We start from the raw sequence: 27,632 nt of genomic DNA on the forward strand, positions 1-27,632 counted from the left end.
ATAGAGCTTTCTTTTGGTGGTATTTGATCACCTCTGCGGTTTTTATTTTTTGCGCCATAAACAAAAATAGAGCGACAATTTTGAAAAAAAATAATATTTTTTACATTTTGCTGTAATAAATATCCCCCAAAAATATATAAAAAAAAAATTTTTTTCCTCAGTTTAGGCCGATACGTATTCTTCTACATATTTTTCGTAAAAAAAATCGCAATAAGTGTTTATTGATTGGTTTGCGCAAAAGTTATAGCGTTTACAAAATAGGGGGTATTTTTATGGCATTTTTATTAATATATTTTTTTTACTAGTAATGGCGGTGATCAGCGATTTTTTTTCGTTACTGCGACATTATGGCGGACACTTCGGACACTTTTGACAAATTTTTGGGACCATTGGCATTTTTATAGCGATCAATGCTATAAAAATGCATTGGATTACTATAAAAATGCCACTGGCAGTGAAGGGGTTAACACTAGGGGGCGGGGAAGGGGTTAAGTATGTCCCTGGGTGTGTTCTTACTGTGGGGGGGGGGGGGTGGCCCCACTAGGGGAAATCACTGATCTTCTGTTCATACATTGTATGAACAGAAAATCAGCATTTCCCCCGCTGACAGGACCGAGAGCTGTGTGTTTACACACACAGCTCCCGGTCCCCGCTCTGTAACGAGCGATCGCGTGTGCCCGGCAGGGATCGCGCCCGCCGGGCACACGCACGGGAGCTGGGGGCGAGCGGGGGGCGCGCGCGCCTCTGGCGGCGCGCACGCGCCTCTGGCGGCGCGCACGCGCCCCCTAGTGGCCGCTCGAAGAGCGGACGTATAGCTACGGGCTCTCGCCCAGGAGAGCCGACCTGCCGCCGTATAATGACGGTGGCTGGTCGGCTAGTGGTTAAAGGCATTTCTAAGGCTTTGGAACCCCAGTGAACAAATGGAGATAACAGGGAACAAGCGGTGAACTTTCCCAGGAGTTGGACGGCCTAAAGAAATGACTCCAAGAGCATGACGACGACTCATCCAGGAGGCCATAAAAGAACCCAGAACAACATCTAAAAGAACTGCAGGCCTCACTTGCCTCAGGTAAGATCAGTGGCCCAGATTCACGTAGAATTGCGGCGGCGTAACGTATCGTAGATACGTTACACCGCCGCAAGTTTTCATCGCAAGTGCCTGATTCACAAAGCACTTGCATGAAAACTTACGCCGGCGGCCTCCGGCGTAAGCCCGCGTAATTCAAAGGGGCGTGTGCCATTTAAATTAGGCGCGCTCCCAGGCCGGACCTACTGCGCATGCTCCGTTTTTGAAATTCCCGCCGTGCTTTGCGCGAAGTGACGTCATTTTTTCAAACGGCGACGTGCGTAGCGTACTTTGGTATTCACGGACGTCTTACGCAGGAACAAAACATTTTCAAATTTCGACGCGGGAACGACGGCCATACTTTATACAGCACATACATGGGCTGTGTAAAGTTAGGGCAGCAAAAACGACGACTAACTTTGCGACGGGAAACTAGACTAACAGCGACGTAGCGAACAAGAAAAACCGTCGTGGATCGCCGTAACTACTAATTTGAATACCCGACGCTGGTTTACGACGCAAACTCCCCCCGCGGCGGCCGAGGTATTGCATCCTAAGATCCGACAGTGTAATTCAATTACACCTGTCGGATCTTAGGGCTAACTATGCGGAAATGATTCTATGAATCAGTCGCATAGTTAGGAAGACCCTAAAACAGAGATACGACGGCGTATCAGGAGATACGACGGCGTATCAGGAGATACGCCGTCGTATCTCTTTTGTGAATCTGGGCCAGTGTTCATGATTCAACATTAAGAAAGAGACTGGGCAAAAATGGCATCCATGGGAGAGTTCCAAGGCCAAAGCCACTGCTGACTAAAAAGAACACAAAGGCTCATCTCACATTTACCCAAAAAAATCTCGATTATCCCCAAGACTTTTAGGCAAATATTCTGTGGAGTGATGACAAAAATGTAACTTTTTCGAAGGTGCGCGTCCCGTTATATCTGGAATAAAACGAATACAGCGTTTCATAACAAGAACATCATACCAACAGTCAGACATGGTGGTGGTAGTGTGATGGTCTGGGGCTGCTTTGCAGCTTCAGGACCTGGACAACTTACCATAATTGATGGAACCATGAATTCTGAGCTCTACCAGAACATGTCCGGCCATCAGTTCCTGACCTCAAGATTAAGTGCACTTGGGTTTTGCAGCAGGACAATGATAGAACACAACAGCAAGTCCACCTCCAAATGGTTCAAACAAAGCAAAATTTTGGTTTTGGAGTGGCCTTGTCAAAGCCCGGACTGCCAGGACATTACTACAACATCGCTGGATCTAGAGGGGGCTCCGGTATGCATTAGACGGGACTGCTGCACACAGAAGGCTTTTTATCTTAATGCATCGCCAATGAATGATCTTAAATGATGGACGATTCTAAACACCACGGTGAAATGGGAATGAATGAAATGTGTGAATAGTAACCACCACCAGGAAGGGAGGCTTACCGGAATTATTGAACCCTAATAAGCGTACGCTTAAAGGGTCAATACAGACTGTATGTAGGTTGATGGAACCACATCAATCGGATCTGGATATACAATTGAAACGATGGCTTGAAAGCATCACTTTAAACCAGAGCAGGGGGAGTGACAGCGTCTTGATGATAACTCCCAAGAGATCAGATCGTATCCAAGGTACAAAAAAGAAAACGAAGTCGCATAGTGTGATACCGTAATAATAGTGAAATTTATTGACGCGTTTCGCAATAGTTTGCATCATCTGACCCCAGATGATGCAAACTATTGCGAAACGCGTCGGGACTCTGCTGCTGCCATGCGCAACTTTTTATTGATGCCCTTTGTTTCCATCGAAACTAAGTGTTTTTAACCGTCAATAAATTTCACTATTATTACGGTATCACACTATGCGACTTCGTTTTCTTTTTTGTACCTTGGATACGATCTGATCTCTTGGGAGTTATCATCAAGACGCTGTCACTCCCCCTGCTCTGGTTTAAAGTGATGCTTTCAAGCCATCGTTTCAATTGTATATCCAGATCCGATTGATGTGGTTCCATCAACCTACATACAGTCTGTATTGACCCTTTAAGCGTACGCTTATTAGGGTTCAATAATTCCGGTAAGCCTCCCTTCCTGGTGGTGGTTACTATTCACACATTTCATTCATTCCCATTTCACCGTGGTGTTTAGAATCGTCCATCATTTGAGATCATTCATTGGCGGTGCATCTCTCAGCGACCCACTGCTGTTTGATTTGATATATATGGACTTTCCATCTGATCACATTGTTATGTGGTGTTGATTTACTTTTGTCATATCACTTTTATCATCATTATTTTTTAGCGCCACTTAATTGTTTTTGTATATTTGTATCACTTTCTTGTTTCACTAGATTGTTTGTGGCTGCTTACCACATAGATAGCGCAGATTTATTATTGTTTTTTGTATCTTAATGCATCGAATGCATCAAGATAAAAAAAAATGACTTTACAAACAATCAATTAAAGGATAAGTTCACCTTTCTGAACATGTTACACCCATATTTACAGTGCCTTGAAAAAGTATTCACCCCCCTTGGCTTTTTACCTATTTTGTTACATTACAGCCTTTAGTTACATTTTTTTAATCTGAATTATATGTGAATTATATGTGATGATCAGAACACAATAGTCTAAGTTGGTGAAGTAAAGTAGAAAAATATATACATAAAACTATTTTTCAGAAATAAAAAACTGATAATTGTCATGTGCGTATGTATTCACCCCCTTTGTTATGAAGCCCATAAAAAGCTTTGGTGCCACCAATTACCTTCAGAAATCACATAATTAGTGAATTGATGTCCACCTGTGTGCAATCTAAGTGTCACATGATCTGTCATTACATATACACACCTTTTTTAAAAGGCCCCAGAGGCTGCAACACCTAAGCAAGAGGCACCAGCAACCAAACACTTCCACAAAGACCAAGGAACCCTCCAAACAAGTAAGGGACAGTGTTGTTGAGAAGTACAAGTCAGGTTTAGGTTATAAAAAAAAATATCCAAATCTTTGATGATCCCTAGGAGCCCCATCACATCTGTCATAACCAAATGGAAAGAACACGGCACAACAGCCAACCTGCCAAGAGACGGTCACACACCAAAACTCAGGGACCGGGCAAGGAGGGCATTAATCAGAGAGGAGCACAGAGACCTAAGGTAACCCTGGAGGAGCTGCAGAGTTCCACAGCAGAGACTGGAGTATCTGTACATAGGACGACAATAAGCCGTACGCTCCATAGAGTTGGGCTGTATGGCAGAGTGGCCAGAAGAAAGCCATTACTTTCAGCAAAAAAACTAAATCGCACGTTTTTAGTTTGCAAAAAAAGCCTGTGGGAGACTCCCGAAATGTATGGAGGAAGGCGCTCTGGTCTGATGAGACTAAAATTGAACTTTTTGGCCAAAGAAAACGCCATGTCTGGCGCAAACCCAACACATCACATCACCCAAAGATCCCCATCCCCACCGTGAAACATGGTGGTGGCAGCATCATGTTGTGGGAATGTTTTTCAGCAGTCAGGACTGGAAAACTGGTCAGAATTGAGGGAAAGATGGATGGTGCTAAATACAGGGATATTCTTGAGCAAAACCTGTACCACTCTGTGTGTGATTTGAGACGGAGGTTCACCTTCCAGCAGGACAATGATCCCAAACACACTGCTAAAGCAACACTTGAGTGGTTTAAGGGGAAACATGTAAATGTGTTGGAATGGCCTAGTCAAAGCCCAGACCTCAATCCAATAGAAAATCTGTGGTCAGACTTAAAGATTGCTGTTCACAAGCGCAAACCATCCAACTTGAAGGAGCTGGAGCAGTTTTGTAAGGAGGAATGGGCAAAAATCCCAGTGGTAAGATGTGGCAAGATCATAGAGACTTATCCAAAGTGACTTGGAGCTGTGATAGCCGCAAAAGGTGGCTCTACAAAGTATTGACTTTAGGGGGGGTGAATAGTTATGCACATTGGGCCATATTCCCATAGATTTTGGGCGGGCGTCGCGTAAGCCATTTACACTCCGCCTCCCCAACCTACAGGAGCAAGTGCTGTATTCCCCAAACACTTGCTCCATAGTTTGGGGTGGCGTAGTGTAATTGGCCCGGCGTATCCCCGCGTAACTCCAAGGGGGCGGCTTGTATTTAAATTAAGAGCGCCCCCGTTTCGAGCGAACTGCGCATGCGCCGGGCTAAAAATAGCCCAGTGCGCATGCTCCAGTTCTCGGCGGGAAACTTCAATGACGCCGACGTGTGCGTCATTGACGTAAAGTCGTATTCAAGAACGACTTAGTAAAACGACGTACCCGATGGGAAAAGACGACGCGGACCCAACGCCATACTTAACATGGCGTACGTGGGACTGGCGTAAGGTTACCCCTCATATAGCAGGGGTAACCTTACGCTTACGCAAACGACGTTAGCGATGGTTACGCGACGCGATTTCATTCGGGAATCGGTGTATCAGGCTCATTTGCATAAACAAATGAGACCTGAACGTAAACGCCACCTAGCGGCCGGCGGCGAATTACATTTAGGATCCGACAGTGTAAGTGAATCCTAGCCTAAATCCGGCGTATCTTGTTTTGTGAATACAAAATAATTATATGCCGGCGGGAAATTCAATTTACGCCGGTGTATCAGTAGATACACCGGCGTAACTTGTTTGAGAATATGGCCCATTGACCGTTTCTGTTATTTTGTCCCATTTGTTGTTTGCTTCACAATAAAAAAACAAAAACAAAAAAAAAACACATCTTCAAAGTTGTGGGCATGTTATGTAAATTAAATCAAACAATCCGTGTTAATTCCAGGTTGTGAGACAACAAAACAAGAAGCGTCTACCCCCCCCCCCCCCCTTGTGACAGAGGACCGAGAAACTTTTCTTTACAGGCATCTAATAAAAATGTAAAAACAATAATAAATGAATATTGTTATACCCGCAAAAAAACAAATAGGTAGATTCACAAAGAGTTAGGCCGGCTTATCTGTAGATAAGCCGACCTAACTCTGAATTTAAGCCGACCTATGTTTTAAGTGTATTCTCTAACAGAGATACACTTAAACATATCTAAGATAGGATGGCTTGCGCCGTCCTATCTTAGATTGCAATGTATTGGCTTACCGCTAGGTGGCGCTTACATTGCGGCCGGCCTAGATTATGGAAATGAGGGGATACGACGATTCACGAGCGTACGCCGGGCCTACACCGTCGCATTACGTCGTTTCCGTACGCGATAGGCCGCCTAAAGTTATTTCACCTATGAGGTGGAATAACAATGTTAGGTTTAGCTGCCGTTCCCGCCGCGAGGTTAGAATTTTTTACGTCGTTTGCGCAAGTTGTCCGCGAATCGGGATTTACGTTGTTTACGTACGCGTCGAAATCAATAGGCCCGTACGGCCTACTTAGCCGCAATGCGCACTGGGAAATGTAGTCGCCCGGCGCATGCGCAGTGTAAAAAACGTCAAAAAACGTGAGGTCAAGCCTCATTTCCATACTACACTCCCCCCCTCCCAGTCATTTGAATTAGGCGCGCTTACGCCCGCTCGTTTTAGGCTACGCCGCCGAAAATTTGAAGGTAAGTGGTTTGAGAATCACTTCTAACCTAAATAATTTACGGCGGTGTAGCCTAAAAAGAGTAGGCTAGGCCGTCCTAATTTTAGGCGCCCCTACGTGAATCTACCCAAAAAAACGTGCATTTATTTTTTGTAAAGGTGATCCTTTACGCCTCAGTTAAATGAAAAAAAAAAAGCTTTCAGATTTCTTTAGCGCAAAATATATATGTTGGGTATATGGCATTTTTGGGGTGCGGTCACCCTTTCTATTATGTGTATGAGGACGACACCCCACATATTTTCCTGGTGAGAACAGGCTGCCCTGTGCCGGGAATACGATTTTCTTAATGCCTCGTGTGGAATGATATGCTCGGCACTGAATGGAAATGTTTTGTTTATTATTATGCAGTTAACACTTGGTAATTGGCTCTGGCTTTGTGTGTGGTTTATAGATTAGAAGAAAGTCAAACAAATAAAACACAATGAATGAGATCATTAGATGGTTTGATGGTTCTCAGCTGGCGGCTTTCATAAAAACGGAGGTCACTGTACAGTTCATACATAACAAAAAGAGTGAGAGGTCGGGATTCATAACACTGGGGGGGGGGGCTAAGCCGCGTCCCCAAACAGAAGCCTTAGCAAAATATCCCCCCTGGATGAGGGTTCTTCCCCACCCGTCACTGGGGGTGGATTTACGAAAGGCAAATAGACACATTACAAGGGCAGTTGCTCCAGAGCTTAGTAAATGAGCAGAAGCTCTGCTGACTTCCATCATCCAATCATTTGCAGGGTTTAAAATGTTCCTTGCATGTGATTGGGTATTCTTTGCAAAGTGAAGGTTCACCTCATTTACTAAGCTCTGGAGCAACTGAAGTGCACAGTCTATTTCTCTTCTGTAAACTGACCCCACTGTGCAACAACTCTAAATGAGCAGAAAAAAAATAATAATAATAATAATAATAAAAAATATATATATATATATATATATATATATATATATATACATACAGGGCTCAAAATTTCAAGTCCTGAGCTACTAGCCAGGCCTCAAGAGTTACTCGCCACCAGTTGCCCCACCTAATTCATACACTGCCCTGCGCCTAATTGCACCCGTAAACACGCCCTCGTAGATTATCTCATGGAATGACAATGTTTTATGCAGAATTAAGTTACAAAATTAAATATTACCAACAACAACTTTAACAAAATGGGACAGGGCACTGGGGGCAGACCAGAGGGACAGGGCACTGGGGGCAGACCAGAGGGACAGGGCACTGGGGGCAGACCAGAGGGACAGGGCACTGGGGGCAGACCAGAGGGACAGGGCACTGGAACTGGGTCTCTTCCCCATTCTTTTGCTGTCTCCTCTGCAACTCCCATCCATCCTCTCTCTCTCTCTCCCATTCATCTCATCATCAGGAGCTTGTGTGTGCGGCTCCACGCTTGCATGTCCCCACTTCCCTCTTTTATTCAGGCTGGCAGAGAGGAGAGGAGCTGCAGCACAGCGGGAGGGAGTACAATCCAGCGCTGAGATCCACACAACTGCACAGCCGTTGACACCATAGCACAGCGCAAACTGACAGCGCACAGCACACATTGAGACCAAGTCTGTTCACGGTGCTCAGGCTAAACTGTTGGACACTTACATAGAGCACAAGGAGAAGAAAACTGCACAAACTAGAAGGCTGCCGCTCTCATGTCAGGGCAACTTTCAGTGAGCGCTGCACCGGAGTGGTAATTTTTGCAATCCTCCACCTCACTCATTACTTTCTGCTCTCCAGCTACATTGGTCGGGGCCCAGGGGAGGGGGGCAGGCTCAGAGAGGTCATACTGTTGGGTCCCATGGCTTAATGAGAATTGTAAGGAGAGCACCTGTGTACTGCTCTGCCTGTGCGCGTCTCACCAGACTACTTTTCCCGAGCATGCACCTTTCCTCTTCGGCCGCCAATCTCATCGGGACTCTAAGGCCGGGTACTCACGACCAAACATGTATGGTGAAAGCGGTCCGTCGGACCGTTTTCACCATACATGTCTGCCAGAGGGCTTCTGTACGATGGTTGTACACACCATCGTACAGAAGTCCGCGCGTAAACAATACGCGGGGCGTGTCCGCGGTGTCGCCGCGTCGATGACGCGGTGTCGCCGCGACAATGACGCGGCGACGTGGGCGGCCCGCCTTTAAAATGCTTCCACGCATGCGTCGAAGTCATTCGACGCATGCGAGGGACGGCGGGCGCCTGGACATGTACGGTAGGTCTGTACTGACGACCGTACATGTCCGAGCGGGCAGAATTCCAGCGGACTGTTTTAAAACAAGTCCAGGAATATTTGTCTGCTGGGAAAAGGCCCGGCGGGCAAATGTTTGCTGGAATTCGGCCCGCTCGCGCCCACACACGACCAAACATGTCTGCTGAAACTGGCCTGCGGGCCAGTTTCAGCAGACATGTTTGCTCGTGAGTATGGGGCCTAAGTGTAGGCACAGATTGGAGGGAGATTGGTCATGCAGCCCTGTCATCACTCGCCCCCAGCTTAAATCCACTCGCCAAATGCTAGTAGGCGAGTGGAAATTTTGAGGGCTGTATGTATATATATATATATATATATATATATATATATAATTTTTAATAAAATTTAATATTTTTAATATTTAAAAAAAATTAATTTAAATGTAATGCTTAAAAATATTTCAATTAAAAAATACACATACTGTAAATAAACAAATACAAATGCAGGATTTTTACCTGCTCGAGGTATGTCTAGCTGCCTGGGTGCCGCAAGACATAAGGGAAGCTACTACCTATTCATAGGCGCAAGCACAGGGTGTGCCGGGAGTGCCTGGGCACACCTTAATCACCCCATGCACGTTAGCATTATCGCTCTGTGTGCCAGCGGGAAAAGAAGATGAGAAAGATCTCCATCTCACCTTCTCTGCCATGAGAGAAGTCTCTTCTCTCTCACTGTGCCGGCAGGGAGAAAGAGCTCCTTGCCTATATATATTATATATATATATATATATATATATAGATAGATAGATAGATAGATAGATAGATAGATAGATAGATAGAGAGAGAGAGAGGCAAGGGGATTAATCTCCCTGCTGGCACAGTGAAAGAGACGAGACTTCTCTCATGGCAGGACAATATATATATATGTGTGTGTATGTATATATGTATATACATATATATATATACAGTATTTATCGGCGTATAACGCACACCTTTTTCCCCTTAAAATCAGGGGAAAATCGTGGGTGCGCGTTATACGCCGATCCACTGTCTCTGAGCGCCGCCGCCGACATATACCGAAGCACAGTACACTCGGCTATGCTCGGCTGCGCTCGCGGTCGCGCCCTGTGCCGCCTTTATGCGAGAGGAGCCGAGCATAGACAAGTGTACCCGAGTGTACTGCGCTCGGTATATGTCGTCGGCGGCGCTCAGAGACAGCGCGGGAGAGCTCAAAGACAGCGCGGGAGAGCTCAGAGACAGCACGGGAGAGCTCAGAGACAGCACGGGAGAGCTCAGAGACAGCACGGGAGAGCTCAGAGACAGCGCGGGAGAATCGGGGAGGACACCACCGAGGCCGCAGACGGACGCCGGATTGGACAAGGCCGCCGATGGACGCCGGGCAAGACACCTACAAACTGTAAGCAATTCTTTTTTTTTCAGGAATTTCCCTCCTACAGGGAGTGCAGAATTATTAGGCAAGTTGTATTTTTGAGGATTAATTTTATTATTGAACAACAACCATGTTCTCAATGAACCCAAAAAACTCATTAATATCAAAGCTGAATATTTTTGGAAGTAGTTTTTAGTTTGTTTTTAGTTTTAGCTATTTTAGGGGGATATCTGTGTGTGCAGGTGACTATTACTGTGCATAATTATTAGGCAACTTAACAAAAAACAAATATATACCCATTTCAATTATTTATTTTTACCAGTGAAACCAATTTAACATCTCAACATTCACAAATATACATTTCTGACATTCAAAAACAAAACAAAAACAAATCAGTGACCAATATAGCCCCCTTTCTTTGCAAGGACACTCAAAAGCCTGCCATCCATGGATTCTGTCAGTGTTTTGATCTGTTCACCATCAACATTGCGTGCAGCAGCAACCGCAGCCTCCCAGACACTGTTCAGAGAGGTGTACTGTTTTCCCTCCTTGTAAATCTCACATTTGATGATGGACCACAGGTTCTCAATGGGGTTCAGATCAGGTGAACAAGGAGGCCATGTCATTAGTTTTTCTTCTTTTATACCCTTTCTTGCCAGCCACGCTGTGAAGTACTTGGACGCGTGTGATGGAGCATTGTCCTGCATGAAAATCATGTTTTTCTTGAAGGATGCAGACTTCTTCCTGTACCACTGCTTGAAGAAGGTGTCTTCCAGAAACTGGCAGTAGGACTGGGAGTTGAGCTTGACTCCATCCTCAACCCGAAAAGGCCCCACAAGCTCATCTTTGATGATACCAGCCCAAACCAGTACTCCACCTCCACCTTGCTGGCGTCTGAGTCGGACTGGAGCTCTCTGCCCTTTACCAATCCAGCCACGGGCCCATCCATCTGGCCCATCAAGACTCTCTCATTTCATCAGTCCATAAAACCTTAGAAAAATCATTCTTGAGATATTTCTTGGCCCAGTCTTGACATTTCAGCTTGTGTGTCTTGTTCAGTGGTGGTCGTCTTTCAGCCTTTCTTACCTTGGCCATGTCTCTGAGTATTGCACACCTTGTACTTTTGGGCACTCCAGTGATGTTGCAGCTCTGAAATATGGCCAAACTGGTGGCAAGTGGCATCTTGGCAGCTGCACGCTTGACTTTTCTCAGTTCATGGGCAGTTATTTTGCGCCTTGGTTTTTATAAAAGGTTCTTGCGACCCTGTTGACTATTTTGAATGAAACACTTGATTGTTCGATGATCACGCTTCAGAAGCTTTGCAATTTTAAGAGTGCTGCATCCCTCTACAAGATATCTCACTATTTTTGACTTTTCTGAGCCTGTCAAGTCCTTCTTTTGACCCATTTTGCCAAAGGAAAGGAAGTTGCCTAATAATTATGCACACCTGATATAGGGTGTTGATGTCATTAGACCACACCCCTTCTCATTACAGAGATGCACATCACCTAATATGCTTAATTGGTAGTAGGCTTTCGAGCCTATACAGCTTGGAGTAAGACAACATGCATGAAGAGGATGATGTGGTCAAAATACTCATTTGCCTAATAATTCTGCACTCCCTGTAGAGTATGGGTGCGCGCTATAGGAAGATAAATACGGTATATATACACGCACACACACGTGTGTGTGTGTGCTTGAGGTTTAGGGTGCACACCTTAATGCAATAGGCTGCGCACATCTATGTGCATATTGAATATGCCTAACGATTCCCAGACAATACTGGTAGCAATAACTAGCATCATAAGATCACAGGCTCATTTACACGTGCGGTGCTCTCTGAAAAGCGTTCTACAAATCAGACTGCTCTTCAGAGAGTATTTAAAAGGCAGTGAGGTGGTGCTGCATCACCTCCAGCACTGCCTGCTGTAACCCCCTTAGCGCCCGCCACACTACATGCGGTAGTAAAGTGCTTGAAGAGCAGCCCCATTCACTTTAATGGGTCACTTTCTGCAGGCGCTATGGCCACCGAAAGAATCAGGAGGTATAATTCTGGCTGCAGCATGTATACACCCCAGGCCAATGCTTCTGCAGCTAAAGGGGGTAGCAGCACCCTTAAGCAGCAAACAAGCCCGAAGGCTGCATTCGCATCTACTGCACAGTTTGCGTTAAAAAACAGAGGGTATTGTGTGCACACATTTGCAAATACATGGGTAACCCACGTCAAGGGACCTCTGCCTATACTGCGGTCCTACCGCAGAGCCTCCATAGTAAAAAGAGAAACCTTCTGCCTTTAAAGCAAAGTAGCTTTCTTTCTTTGGTTTTGAAGAAAAGTATGGTAATAGTAATAATTTTTTTTTTTTAGAATCATACTCACCCTAGGTCAGGGGTCTCAAACTGGTGGCCCTCCAGCTGCTGCAGAACTACAAGTCCCATCATGCCTTTGCCTGAGGGAGTCATGCTTGTAACTGTCAGCCTTGCAATGCCTCATGGGACTTGTAGTTTCGCCAACAGCTGGTTTGAGACCCCTGCCCTAGGTGGGACGCAGCGTCGGCCCCTGCTGGCTCTAGGCTGAGAACTGAGCGATCAAACACTACTGATTGCTCGGTTCTCAGGGCTCCCCGAGCAGAGAGTTGGTGCTTTTCAGTCTTTCAGTCCTCCGCTCTCTGCTCTGCCCCCTCCCCCCCTTCCACGCTTACTGTAACGTTGGTCTGTGGAGGGGACAGGAGCAACCGGATGAGGTTCTCAGCAGCCCGCTGGGAGGCTGATCCATATGCTGATCTAGGCTCAGGAAAGATCGTGACCATATGGTCGGTATACACCCACATGCCTGGACCGTCACCCGGCTCAGACTCTCATTGAGCTGCTGAGAGCCTGATCCTGTTGCTCCCGCCCCCTCCACAGCCCAACGCTCCAGTAAGCAGGGGGGGGGGGGGCAGAGCAGAGAGCCGAGGACTGAAAGTCACCAGTTCTCTGCTCGCGGAGCCCTGTGAACTGAGCGATCAGTAGTGTTTGATCGCTCGGTTCTCAACCTAGAGCTGGCGGTGACAGATGGGAGGGACAGAGAGCCCGCTGTCTGCTGAAAATAGGTCACAGGAGTGCAGAACAAACTGCACTCCTGTGATCCTCAGAAGTAGAACCAAACGAGCTTTGGCTGTACTCCTCCTTGAAGATTTAAAGTTGTTGAGCAGGGGTCTCCAAACTGCGTCCCGAGGGCCAGATGTGGCCCTTTGCTAACCTTTATGCGGCCCTTGGGGAACAATTTCTTCCACTGATATGAGGCACTATTTCTCCCAACAATGGGGCACTATATCTTTCATCAATACCAATGATGTAATACTATTCCTCCTACTAATAGGGGGAATGCTCCTATTAACCACCAACCCTGAGGCCATATTCATTCTCACTGATGCTGGGCTCGTGACATTTTATGCCCCTTCTGGCCACAATCCGGCCCTCCTTAAGTCTGAAGGACAATAAAGTGGCCCTTTGTATGAAAAGTTTGGAGACCCCTGTTGTAGAGTCTCTACTACACTTGGCATGCCCTGTCGTCGCTCCTCTGCTCGCCGCGTACAGAGCTTGTACTAGCCGTGTACAATCCAAAGGCCTTGCAAGGCTCTTCCAACACACTGCCGTAAGTTTGGCAGCCCTGAGATTCCAGTTCCATGTTCCCCCGCTCCCTTGTCGAGCATTAAAAAGCCTAAGAAGCACACAAAATAACCCAATGCCCGGGTAAAAAGTCATATACATGTTGTAGCACGCAAAAGGTCATCCTCATTGCTTTTTTTTTTTTAAAGAAAGGTGTTGCACAACAGCGTCGGTTTCCTCCGTATCCATCAATGCAAAGGCTGAAGAGCCAAGCTGACAGGCCTAAAAAAGGCAAGAACCAGGTCTCTGGCGTCTAATCCCCTCGAGTCTTATTTCAGGCCCCCCCCCCCCCCCCTCCCCATTCCTTCTCACCATCTTCCCTCTCTCTCCTTGAGACCTTACGGGCCCTCAGTCACACATCTTAAAAGAGAAACAAAACACAAAACAACAAAGGCTTACTTGTCTTAAGTCGATGAAGGCCAATTGCAGTGTGTCCCCTTGGAACCCAGGCACTGGTCCGGATTTGGCAAAACCTGTGGGAAAGAAAGGGCCATGAAAAGCGCTTTTAAACAACCATGGACAGGAAGATTGGCAGACGGATGACAGCGAGGACAAGGGAGGCTGGGGGAGAGGAGGAACGGGCTTCTAAAGGAGCCATGTCTCCAGGCCTTCACGCTCTTTGTCTGCTCTTCAAAATTTGTGTCATCAAAACGCCATTAATTCCAGCGTCCTGACAGCGAAAAAAAACTGTACTAACTCAACCCGAAATCTATTCCCATGGACCACTCCGAGTTACGTGCTATTTGTTTGGTCAATGGAACAACAACTCGATGGCTGGAGGTGGGGGTGGCATTGTCTGGGATCGAAGGATAAAAGGGGAGAATTTTTTTTTTTTTTAAGTTTTTGTTTTTTTCGTCTCTATTTTCTTGCCATCTTTTCACAATAAAAGTTCTTTTTTTGCTTTCGGGAAACCTTTGTATATCGCAGGTCGCTGAAAGAATTTAGCGATTTCATGCCTGTCGCCTCAACCCTTGAGTGTTTATCAATAATAAATAACTGTCTAAAGCATTGGAGGAGGGGGGGGGACATATATTTCCATTATATGTTACGGTGCATTAGGTGCCGGGCTCCCGCGCTCAGTGGCCCTATTGACTCGAGGACTGGGAGTCTCTCTAAGAGGATTACATGGTCTCTGCTGTAATATTATGGGCAGTGGGGATAAAAAAGGGGGGGGGCACCATATGCATGGTACAGTGTGATGTCCTCTGAGACCCAGCACCGTGCCACCTTCTCATCGCATTCCACGGGTGAGAAACCTGACGGCGTCCGCCGGGCGAGGCGGCACAGACGCGCATTTCGCCGGGTTTAGGAGTCACTTCTTAGCGTCTGTAAACACAGCGAGAATTAGTGCTGCTCTTTGATTGGCGGCGCCGAGTTGGGTATAAAGGCCTAGTTCCTCGGCTCTACGCCTGAACCCTCAATTCAATTGGTTCCTGAAGCTCTGATGAGGCAGGACAATGGATGGGAAGTGTACACAGGTGTTGGATTCATACACGGAGAGGAAATGTCTACATCGCACTGTACTGTACAAAATCAATGAGACCCTTATATGCGGCTCATTAGCACGCCTTTCAATCACGGCATAAATAGCAACTGTGCCGGCAGATCCCCAAAAAAAAAAAGGTTTCCAACGATAATCGCAGAGTGCAACCCCAACAGTATCTTTAACCACTTAAGCCCCGGACCTTTAGGCAGCTAAATGCCCAGACCAGGTTTTGCGATTCGGCACTGCGTCGCTTTAACAGACAATTGCGCGGTCGTGTGACGTGGCTCCCAAACAAAATTGGCGTCCTTTTTCCCCCACAAATAGAGCTTTCTTTTGGTGGTATTTGATCACCTCTGCGGTTTTTATTTTTTGCGCTATAAACAAAAATAAAGCGACAATTTTGAAAAAAATGCAATATTTTTTACTTTTTGTTATAATAAATATCCCCCAAAAACATATATAAAAAATGTTTTTCCCTCAGTTTAGGCCGATACGTATTCTTCTACCTATTTTTAGTAAAAAAAAAATCGCAATAAGCGTTTATCGATTGCAAAATTTATAGCGTTTACAAAATAGGGGATAGTTTTATTGCATTTTTATAATTTTTTTTTTTTTACTACTAATGGCGGCGATCAGTGATTTTTTTCGTGACTGCGACATTATGGCGGACACTTCGGACAATTTTGACCCATTTTTGGGACCATTGTCATTTTCACAGCAAAAAATGCATTTAAATTGCATTCTTTATTGTGAAAATGACAGTTGCAGATTGGGAGTTAACCACAGGGGGCGCTGTAGGAGTTAGGGTTCACCTAGTGTGTGTTTACAACTGTAGGGGGGTGTGGCTGTAGGACTGATGTCATCGATCGAGTCTCCCTTCTTCAACTCCGGGGATCGATCGCGACGGAGCGGCTATAAACAAATAGCCACGCCGTCGTCCCGGAAAAGGCAAGGACGTACCTGTACGCCCATTTGCCTGTACGTGCCATTCTGTGGACTTACATATACATGCGGCGGTCGGGAAGTGGTTAAAGCTGAACTCCAGCCTTTCCTTCAGTCTTACACAGATGTACCTCCCCTGTACTGCAATTACGCAGATTTCACTGCACACTGTGAGCTTATCACCAAGACCCCTTTGACACCGAGCCGCCCATAGCGTCGGTGGTAAAACTCAGCTAGCGGCCGAGAAAGGGTTAAAACTGCCCGCAATGCGCTGCACGCAATACCCGAAGTGACGCTCGAGTGTTTACGGCGCCTGCGCAGTCAGCTCTACACGGCAGGCGCAGTAAACACTCGAGTGTCATTTCGGGTATTTCCGGCAGGCGTGACGCGCTTTAGCAGCCCGTCAATCAACTCCGCTTGGCTTAGGAACGCCTATTCCCCGAAGGAATCCCCGCTCGGAGCCGGATAACAACGCTGATAAAACGATAAGTACCAAAAAAAAAAACCAGCATACTGCAGATGTCAGCAGTATGCTGGATCTATTGGCAGAAGGTTGATTTTTGGGTGAACTTTGAAGCGGAGGTCCACACAAAAATGTAACTTCCGCTGTCCGGATTCCTCGACCCCCCCACCCTCCGGTGTCACATTTGGCACCTTTCAAGGGGGGAGCAGGTATTTGCACCCACTTCTGGGCATAGATAGCTGCATTATCTGCAGGTATCTACGCCATGTTCGGTCTTCTAGGAAACGCACAGGTCCCAGAAGACAGCAGGGACCATTCAGATTGCACAGCGCGACTCACGCATGCGCAATAGGGAACCAGGAAGTGCAGCCGCAAGGCTTCACTTCCCGATTCCCTTACCGAAGATGGCGGCATCCGAGAGCCGAGCGGTAGATCTGCTTCGGGTGCCAACATCGCGGGCGCGCTGGACAGGTAAGTGTCCTTATTTTAAAAGTCAGCTTTAAAATCTGGCCTATTAGTGGGTCCTGAGGACAGGAGTTGAGAACCACTGATCTAGCCGCTTTCCTCCCCCAGCCTGCCTGTCTTTAGAAACGTATTTTGTGGGATTTATATTAATAGCCCCACACATGTTGTAAAGTGCTGCAAAATATGTCGGCTCTATCTACACCAGGGGGGCCCAACCTTTTGAAGCGCGAGGGCCACTTTAGCGACTGGTCGCGGGGCACAATCAGCGGAGTGGGCGGGTGGTTTGATCAGCCTGATCAGTTTGGAGGTAGGACACAAGTCGGTTTACATCTGCCACTCCTTAGGGGTGAATGGAGGGTCCAATTGGGTCGGACTGACGGTGTTAATGGGGCCTATGGTTGCTTTTACACTGATGCAAGAGAAGAGGGGGTGGGGTGGGGCAAGGGGAGGAGAGGGGTGGGGAGGAGAGGGGAGGAGAGGGGTGGGGAAGGGAAGGGAGGAGAGGGGTGTGGTGGGGAGGAGAGGGGTGAGGAGGAGAAGGGTGTGGTGGGGAGGGGAAGGGAGGAGAGGGGTGTGGTGGGGAGGGGAGGGGAGGAGAGGGGTGTGGTGGGGAGGAGAGGGGTGGGGAAGGGAGGAGAGGGGTGGGGAAGGGAGGAGAGGGGTGTGGTGGGGAGGAGAGGGGTGGGGAAGGGGGAGATGGGTGTGGTTGGGAGGGGAGGAGATGGGTGAGGAGGAGAAGGGTGTGGTAGGGAGGGGAAGGGAGGGGAGGAGAGGGGTGGGGAAGGGAGGAGAGGGGTGTGGTAGGGAGGAGAGGGGTGGGGAAGGGAGGAGAGGGGTGGGGAAGGGAGGAGAGGGGTGTGGTGGGGAGGAGAGGGGTGGGGAAGGGAGGAGATGGGTGTGGTTGGGAGGGGAGGAGATCGGTGAGGAGAAGGGTGTGGTGGGGAGGGGAAGAGAGGAGAGGGGTGTGGTGGGGAGGGGAAGGGAGGAGAGGGGTGTGGTGGGGAGGAGAGGGGTGGGGAAGGGAGGAGAAGGGTGTGGTGGGGAGGAGAGGGGTGGGGTGGGGAAGGGAGGAGATGGGTGTGGTTGGGAGGGGAAGAGAGGAGAGGGGTGTGGTGGGGAGGGGAAGGGAGGAGAGGGGTGTGGTGGGGAGGAGAGGGGTGGGGAAGGGAGGAGAGGGGTGTGGTGGGGAGGAGAGGGGTGGGGTGGGGAAGGGAGGAGATGGGTGTGGTTGGGAGGGGAGGAGATGGGTGTGGTTGGGAGGGGAGGAGAGGGGTGGGGATGGGAGGAGAGGGGTGGGGTAGGGAGGAGAGGGGTGTGGCGGGGAGGGGAGGAGAGGGGTGGGGAGGAGAGGGGTGGGGAGGAGAGGGGTGTGGTGGGGAGGAGAGGGGTGTGGTTGGGAGGGGAGGAGAGGGGTGGGGTGGGACGGGGAGGAGAGGGGTGCGGCAAGGGGATGAGAAACCAACCCCCCTTCACACCAGAACAGAGCTGAGGCTGTCAATCACAGGCTGTGTGCTGGAGCTCCCTCCTCTGTCACTTTTTTCTCTTTGTTTCAGGAAAACGTGTCAGAAGTGACTCATGTTGATAGCATGGAAAGGAGGGGGCAGACATAAATGACACTTGGTATACACCATAGAGGGATTTGCTTTGTTCATTTCATGTCTGAGGTTTACAACCACTTTAAAATAGATGTAAAGCCAATCACTAAATCTGCAGCTTTTATTCAAATAATACCTGGTGATCCCGCCATGAAGGCCCCGATTCAGGCACTTCCCCTTGTTATAGGGTGATAGTGCCGTGTCCCTGTCCCCCATTTTGTGGCTGGACTGCCACCCTTTCACACACTCTCCCCCCAATGGAGTCTTACCCAGGGGCTGTTTCGGCTCACAGACATGGTCTGCTATTGTCGCCATCAGCTATTGTCGCAATGCAGCCATCTCTGGTGTGCATGTAGACAGGAAATGGCTGCAAAGTGGAAGCAGGGGATCATTGTGATGCAATAAGGGGGGGGAGAGGAGGATGAGAAGCATTTTATTTTAGTGGGAGATGTTTATGTAACGCACTTATCAGACATCACTACTACTACTCGGGAATCTGAACCTACACATGCGATGGCTACCTATGGGCCGCTCCAGTGTAGGCTTTCATGAGACGCACGCACCGATAGGACCATACACATCGATCTGCTCTCTTTCACAATCAGTCAGCTGTGCTCCCTGGTCAGAGGACATCCGAAGGCATCTTACAGCTGGACTCAATGAGCCACTGGCCCCTTTCACCGGCCACATAATAGATGGACTTCCCCTTTAATGACCCCCCTTTTCCAGCAAGGCTGCAGTCTGTAAATCTTTAAACAAGTAGATTACAAGACAGAAGCTGCCAGACAACAAAACCTGCCGCTTCCCACAGGAAAAGAAATCAGCGTTTTATCCGGGGGCTCCTATTCAGAGCTGCCTGCATGCCTGACAGTGAGGGATGGACAGCAATCCGTCATCCTCCCCGGGATCAGGGTGGCAGCGCAGGTCTTGGCTGGGTGGCAGAGGTCAGGCCCCCTGCTGGTCAGGTTGTCGGCACCTGCTCTTTAGTGTCTCGGGCCCGGACTAACATTTTTACAAGCATTTAATTAGAGGAGCTTAATCCCACCGTGGCAGGTTCCCTCCGGGGTCGCCGGAGATTCCTCCACTGACAGACCTCCAACAAATGGTGATATTATACATAGAAGGTGGGAAATATGAGGGGCCCCCAAGTAAATATAAGGAGGGGGCCCCACTGCTATCCACCTCACTGCACCTGCTGGAATTTGTGAGGATAAGGACACCTTGGGCAATTGCCTAGTTTGCCTCCCCACACCCCAAATGCTAGACCTGATGACCAGTAAATCGGGCTTTAACCACTTAAGCCCCGAACCATATTGTTGCGATTCGGCACTGCGTCGCTTTAACGGACAATTGCGCGGTCGTGCGACGTGGCTCCCAAACAAAACTGGCGTCCTTTTTTTCCCCCACAAATAGAGCTTTCTTTTGGTGGTATTTGATCACCTCTGCCGTTTTTAATTTTTTGCGCTATAAACAAAAATAGAGCGACAATTTAGAAAAAAAATTCAATATTTTTAACTTTTTGCTATAATAAATATCCCACAAAAATATATACCGTATTTATCGGCGTATACCGCATACTTTTTTGCCCTGAAAATCAGGGCAAAATTGTGGGTGCGCGATATACACCGATACCCGCGCCGAGTTTGAATACTGCGCCGGCATATACCGAGCGCAGTACACTCGTGTATAGTCGGGCAGGCTCGGCTCCTCTCGCGCTCACGTCCTGGACGTACAGGACGTGAGCGCGAGAGTAGCCAAGCCTGCCCGACTTCACACGAGTGTACTGCGCTCGGTATATGCCGGCGCAGTATTCAAACTCAGCGCAGGGATCGAGCGGGGAGGACGCCGCACCCGACGAAGAGGACACCCGAAGCCGCAGACGGATGCCGTACCCGACGAGGCAGTCGATGGACGCCGCGCAAGACACCAAAACTGTAAGTACTAAAATCTTTTTTTACGGGAATGTCGGGTCTACTTTAGGGGTGCGCGCTATATGCCGGAGCGCGCAATACCGCGATAAATACGGTATATAATTTTTTTTCCAGTTTAGCCCGATACGTATTTTTCTAGATATTTTTGGTAAAAAAAACAAAAAAAAAAAAAACACAATAAGCTTTTATCGATTGGTTTGCGCAAAAGTTATAGGGCCGGATTCAGATAGATTTCTCTATCTATCTGCTGGCGCAACGTATCTGCGATACGGTACGCCGCAACTTTGGGCGCAAGTTCCGTATGCAGAAAGAACTTGCGCCCTTAGTTACGGCGGCGTAATGTATGTGTGGCGGCGTAAGCCCGCCTAATTCAAATGGGGATGTTGTGGGCGTGTTTTATTGAAATTTCACTTGACCCCGCGTATTTTACGTTTTTTGTGAATGGCGCATGCGCCGTTCGTGAAAGAATCCCAGTGCGCACGCTCGAAATTACGCCGCAAAGCCTCAATGGTTTCGACGTGAACGTAACTTACGCAAAGCCCTATTCGCGAACAACTTGCGCAAATGACGTAAAATTTTCAAAACTAGGCGCGGGAACGACGTCCATACTTAACATTAGCTACGCCTCATATAGCAGGGGTAACTTTACGCCGGAAAAAGCCCAACGTAAACGACGTAAAAAAATGCGCCGGCGGGACGTATGTTTCTGAATCAACGTAATACCCAATTAGCATATTCCACGCCGGTCGGATCTTAGGGAAATCTATGCGTAACTGATTCACTGAATCAGGCGCATAGATACGACGGCCCGCACTCAGAGATACGATGGCGTATCTGGAGATACGACGGCGTATCTGGAGATACGCCGTCGTATCTCGTATCTGAATCCGGCCCACAGTGCTACAAAATAGGGGATAGTTTTATGGCATTTTTATTAATAATTTTTTTGTTTTACTAGTAATGGCGGCGATCAGAGATTTTTATCGTGACTGCGACATTATGGCGGACACATCGGACACTATTTTGGGACCATTGTTATTTATACAGCAATCAGTGTTATAAAAATGCACTAGTTACTGTGAAAATGACACTGGCAGTGAAGAGGTTAACCTGTAGGGGGCGCTGAAGGGGTTAAGTGTGCCCTAAGGGAGTGATTCTTACTGTGTGGGGGCGTGGCTTGGCTTGTCACTGATCGTCGTTCCCTATCACAGGGAACAGTCGATCGGTGGCAGTCTGACTAGGAAGCACGGGGAGAGGTTTGTTTACACTTACCTCTCCCCGTTCTTCAGCTCACGAGACACTGGCTGCGATCGGGTCCCGCGGGCGCGGTCACGGATGTACCCGTCTGGGTCACGAGCGTGCCGCCGATGCGCGCGTGACCCACGACTGTGCATATTAAAAGGGGACGTACCTGTACGTTAATATGCGCAGCCGTGCCATTCTGCCGACGTACATCAGCGTGCGGCAAGCGGTTAAAGTAACCCTGTTGCCAAATTTAAAAGGTTATATTATTATTATTAATATTGTATAGGATTTATTACGTGCCAACAGTTTACCCAGCACTTTATAAGGGCAGACAGTACAATTACAATACATAGTGAGTAGCACTCTCGCCTAGCAGTAAAAAGGATCGCTGGTTCGAATCCCAACCACGGCACTACCTGCCAGGAGTTTGCATGTTCTCCATGTTCCTCCGTGGGTTTCCTCCGGGTACTCCGGTTTCCTCCCACACTCCAAAGACATGGTGATAGGTTAATTGGCTTCTGTCTAAAAATTGGCCCTAGTATATGAATGTCAGTTAGAGAACTTAGGGCCTGATCCACAAAAGGGATACGCCGTCGTATCCTTGTTTCTATCTATGGAACTGATCCACAGAATCAGTTTCCAAGAGATAGACAGAAGATCCGACATGTGTAAGGGACTTACACTGTTGGATCTTAGGATGCAGTACCGCAGCCGCCGCTGGGGGCATTTCTCGTCGAAATCCAGCGTCTGGTATGCAAATTAGCACTTACGGAGATGCACGAAGCTTTTACGCTTCGTTTTTTCTCCGTAAGTATTAGTTTGCCGTCGCAAAATTAGGGCTGCTTTTACAAAGTGTAAACTGTTTACACCTTGTAAAAGTATACCCTTCTATCCCGCGTCGCTGTCATTTTTTTTTATTATTTTTTTTTTCCCGCTGAAACCCTTTTTTTTTTTTTTTACGCCCGTCGCGATTCTCAAAACCCCGGCGCAACGTAAATCCGCGCAAAGCACGTCGGGAAAATAACGTCGGGAGCATGCGCAGTACGTCCGGCGCGGGAGCGCGCCCAATTTAAATGGGACTCGCCCCATTAGATTAGGCACGCCTTGCGCCAGACGGATTTAAGTTACACCGCTGAAAATTTCTAGGTAAGTGCTTTGTGGATCAGGCACTTAGGTAGAGATTTTGCGGCGGTGTAACTTAAATGGCAAAAGTTAAGTTACGGTCGGTTTTTGTGGATCAGGCCCTTAGATTGTAAGCTTCTTGAGGGTAGGGACCGATGTGAATGTACAATGTATATGTAAAGTGCTGCATAAATTGACAGCGCTATATAAGTGCCTAAATAATAATAATAATTAGGAATCAGAGAGCCCCGCTCCTTAGAGTTACCAATCTAAGAAGGTAAAACAAAAACCAAAAACTGCTCCTTGTAAAGAAAAGATCTATAGTTTTAATAAACGCAAATAAAAAAAATAAAAAATTAGGGATGCACCAATACCTTTATTTTTTTTTACCTGCGAGTAGGCGTACCGATACTTTTGGTCAAGTACTCGCCAATACCGAATACTGATACTTCGCTGTGCGATTTGAGTCCATACAAAATGAATGGGTGCAAATCACACAGCAAAGAATTGCATGCGATTCCTGTCTGAATCACAGGCAGTTTCCCGCACCCCTCCTGTGTGAACCCAGGCTTGTCATGAGCATTGTAGGCTATGGGCTTGAGCTTCTCCTGCCTCTCCCATGGCTTTGTTCCCCCGCATCTCCAGTGGCTTTCCCTCCCAGCCTCCAGCAGTTCCAACCATCCACTGGACCCCATCTTGCTGTACCAGACTGCCATGATCGCGCCGGTGTCAGACGCTAAAGAGCCGCTTCACTGGTCGGGGGATTTGAAATCCCCACAGCTCTCTCTCTCCTCTCCTGACAGCAGCTGACAGTATGTGCTAGACGGCTTCTGATTGGTCAGCGCCTTCCATGTGATGGTGCTGGCCAATTACAAAGAAAAAGAGCCGCTGCTCCAGGTGTATGATGATAACCTGAGTTGGAATGTCTCGTAGAGTGCCAGCCCCGGCCCCGCCTCCGTGAGAGACTTGTAAGAAAAGTAATGGCTGCACATCCAGGAATTCCGATTGCCTTTTATTTTTTTAAAGTGATAACACCAAAGACACCAACACAAGGTCACGTAGACACGTTTCAAACAAACATCTTGTGCTTAATCAATGATTAAGCACAAGATGTTTGTGTAAAACGCGTCTACGTGACCTCGTGTTGGTGTCTTTGGTGTTACCACTCTAAAAAATAAAAGGCAATCGGAATTCCTGGATGTGCAGCCATTACTTTTCTTACGTGCTGACCAATAAGAATCCCCGTAGAGTCCAGGGGTGTCCAAACTTTTTTCAAAGAGGGCCAGATTTGATGAAGTGAACATGCGTGAGGGCCGACCATTTTGCTGACATTCTTTGACCCATTAAAATTCGGTCTAAGTGTGTTTGCCCGAGCTCTAATACAACACCCAACAAGAATTCCCCTGCCTTTGTGGCTGTGTGTGGTGAAGAGATGAGCTCAGGCGTATTATTTGGATATACCGTATTTATCGGCGTATAACACGCACCTTCACTTTAGGAGGGAAGTTTCAGGGAAAAAAAATGTAAATAAATAAAGAACTGTGAAGCAAATTAAGGGTCATTGCCCATCAATGCAGCCCAATCAGTGCCTATCTGCAGTCTCGTCATTGCCATGAATGCAGCCTCGCCACTGCCATGAATGCAGCCTGATCAATGCCCATCTGCAGCCTCGGGGGGAGGGGGGGGGGGCGAGACAACCGCCAACAGATTACATACAAGAGAATCTTCTGTTTACACAGCAACCTCTCTAATACAATGTCCCGCCTCCTATGATAAACAGAGGAATCGTCCAATGGCAGCCCAGGAGACTAAACTTCCTATTACAGATGCCGCAGAGTAAACAGGAGATTCTCCTGTATGTAATTTGACAGCCCTCTCGCCCCCCCCCCCCCTGTTCCCTCCGAGACAGCGCTGATAAATACAGTATATATCCAAATTACCAGGGGGGCCACATTAAACTGGAACGGGGGCCGCAATTGGCCCCCAGGCCGGATATTGGACATGCCTGCCGTAGACCATACTGTCAGGCTGGGGGGAGAGAGCAAATGGAGATGTGGGGAACAAAGCCGTAGATGTCCATGGTCGGATCGGGAGCCGGAGATGGTGGAACCCGCCATGTAGGGAAGTTTCCCGCACCGCTTCTGTGTGAATGCAGGCTCAAAATCACTATGACAAGCCCGAGTTCACATAGGAGCAGTGCGGGAAACCACATACGATTCGGGCAGGAATCGCACCGCATTCCTGTTTAAATCGCATGTAATTCTTTGCACTCATTCATTTTGCGTGGATGTACAATGGGCGGCATAGTGGCTTTGTAGTTGGCACTTCTGCCCTATAGTTCTGGTCAGGACACTGTCTGCATGCTCTCCCTGGCCTTGTGTGGGTTTCATCTTGCAGGTGACGTAGGTTATTTTAGCTAAAAATTGGGAATATGAAGCCACTTACTCTCGCACTCTTTCACATCCAGGTTGAATTGCTGCAAGGCCCCCATAGTGATCTGCTTGACCTCAACCTCCAGGAGCAACTGGGTCAGAGACGTGGAGAGGTGTTTGCAGGCCGACATGCACGCCGTCTGTGCTACTTTACCCTGAAACACAAAGAGGACACATCGATTATTGAAACGATCAGATCGCTATAGGACACTATTTAACCACTTCATTACTGGGCACTTAAACCCCCTTCATGCCCAGACCAATTTTCAGCGCCGACGCATTTTGAATGACAATTGCGCAGTCACACAACACTGTACCCAAATTATATTTTATCATTTTTTTCCCACAAATAGAGATTTCTTTTGGTGGTATTTGATCATCTCTGCGATTTTTATTTTTTGCGCTATAAACAAAAAAAGACAGAAAATTTTGAAAAAAAACACAATATTTTTTTACTTTTTGTTATAATAATAATAATATCCCAATTTTTTTTTTTTATATTTTTTTCCTCGGTTTAGGCCGATACGTATTCTTCTACATATTTTTGTAAAAAAAAAAAAAAAAATCGCAATAAGCGTATATTGATTGGTTTGCGCAAAAGTTATAGCGCCTACAAAATAGGGGATACATTTATGATTTTTTTTTTTTTTTTTTTACTAGTAATGGCGGCGATCTGCGTTTTTTTTGGTCAGGCCTGCGATATTGCGGCGGACGTATCGGACACTTTTGACACAATTTTGGGACCATTCACATTTATACAGCGATCAGTGCTATAAAAATGCACTAATTACTGTATAAATGTGACTGGCAGGGAAGGGGTTAACACTAAGGGGTGAGGAAGGGGTTAAATGTGTTCCCTGGGTGTGTTCTAACTGTGTGTGGAGGGGACTGACTGGGGGAGGTGACCAATGCTGTGTCCCTATGTATAAGGGACACAACATCGGTCTCCTCTATCCCTGACAGGACCGGGAGCTCTGAGTTTACACAGCGCGGGAGTCAGGAGTGAGCCGGGGGGGGGGGGGGGGGGGAGGGGAAGGGGGGGGGGGCGCGTGTTGGTAAGTTTGATAGTTGGTAAGGTTGAATAAAAACACCAGTCCATCCAGTTATTATTATTATACAGGATTTATATAGCGACAACAGTTTACGTAAGCACTTTACAACTTGAAAGTAGACAGTACAAATACAATACACTTTAACACAGTAGGAATCAGAGGGCCCTGCTCATTAGAGCTTACAATCTAGGAGGGAAGTTATACAGTTCAACATGTGTGTGTTCATGTCATTACCACTTCCTATATCCCTGTATATTGTGTTCGCCAAGATCCCCATCTAAAAGTTTTTTGAATCTATCAACACTTCCTGCTGACATTAACTGTGGCAAGGAGTTCCACATTTTGCCCCAGGTCTGCAGATAAAGCAGTACAGCCGGCCCTCCCGCACCAGGCACAGGTCCCATCAGTTCAAAAGCGGGACCTGGGCACCTGCCAAGCAGGAGGGCTGGCTGTACTGCCTTATTGCCGACACCAATCCTCTTGTGCCTCCCCCTGCAGCGCTTCCAGCTTCTCCACTTTCTTCCTCCGGCAGCACTGCAGGGGGATCAGCTCTAGTGTTTGTGCCCCTTCCCCTCACGGTGCTGCCGGCTTCCCTGCTCTCCTCTTCCACCACCAGCTCCTGCAGGCATACAATGGGATGTTTCAGCATGGAGAGTGGGTGAAGGGGCTGTTAAATATGTAATTTACCTGCCCTTTCCTTTTCTGAATGAACACAGTGAGTGAACTGTACTAGTCGCTCCTGTGTCCATTCATCAATGAAGCATAGAAGATGGTTTACTATGCTTCAGTTTCTGAATGAACAGGAAGCTCCGGAGCACTTCCTATTCATTCATCTCTGTAGCTGAGGCTGCAAAGAAGGGGACTGATGAATCGGTGTCCTCAGTCACTTTCTCACTCTCAAATTAGAGACTTTATGGGGTCTGTTAAGACCCCTGATATTTCATCAAAGCCCCCCAACAAAGCAGTTAAAAAAAAAAGGACTTGTTCACATGCATTTTGCCTTCTATCATTTTTGCCATGGGG

The 27,632-nt window shown here is 47.6% G+C and overlaps 1 protein-coding gene across 2 annotated transcripts in view; it reads right to left on the reverse strand.

Moving 5' to 3' along the window:
* Positions 1-27,632, reverse strand: part of EXOC6B (exocyst complex component 6B) — a 472,504-nt gene that overhangs the window by 108,596 nt on the left and 336,276 nt on the right. For both annotated transcript variants that reach the window (XM_040335548.1, XM_040335549.1), the window contains exons 19-20: positions 25,571-25,712; positions 14,276-14,349 (exon numbers count right to left, since the gene is read on the reverse strand). In XM_040335548.1, the coding sequence (XP_040191482.1) occupies positions 14,276-14,349; positions 25,571-25,712 (216 nt within the window). The remainder of the gene's footprint in view (positions 1-14,275; positions 14,350-25,570; positions 25,713-27,632) is intronic.

This window comes from Rana temporaria, chromosome 1, assembly GCF_905171775.1.
Source record: "Rana temporaria chromosome 1, aRanTem1.1, whole genome shotgun sequence".
In the NCBI taxonomy this organism is placed as follows: Eukaryota; Metazoa; Chordata; class Amphibia; order Anura; family Ranidae; genus Rana; species Rana temporaria.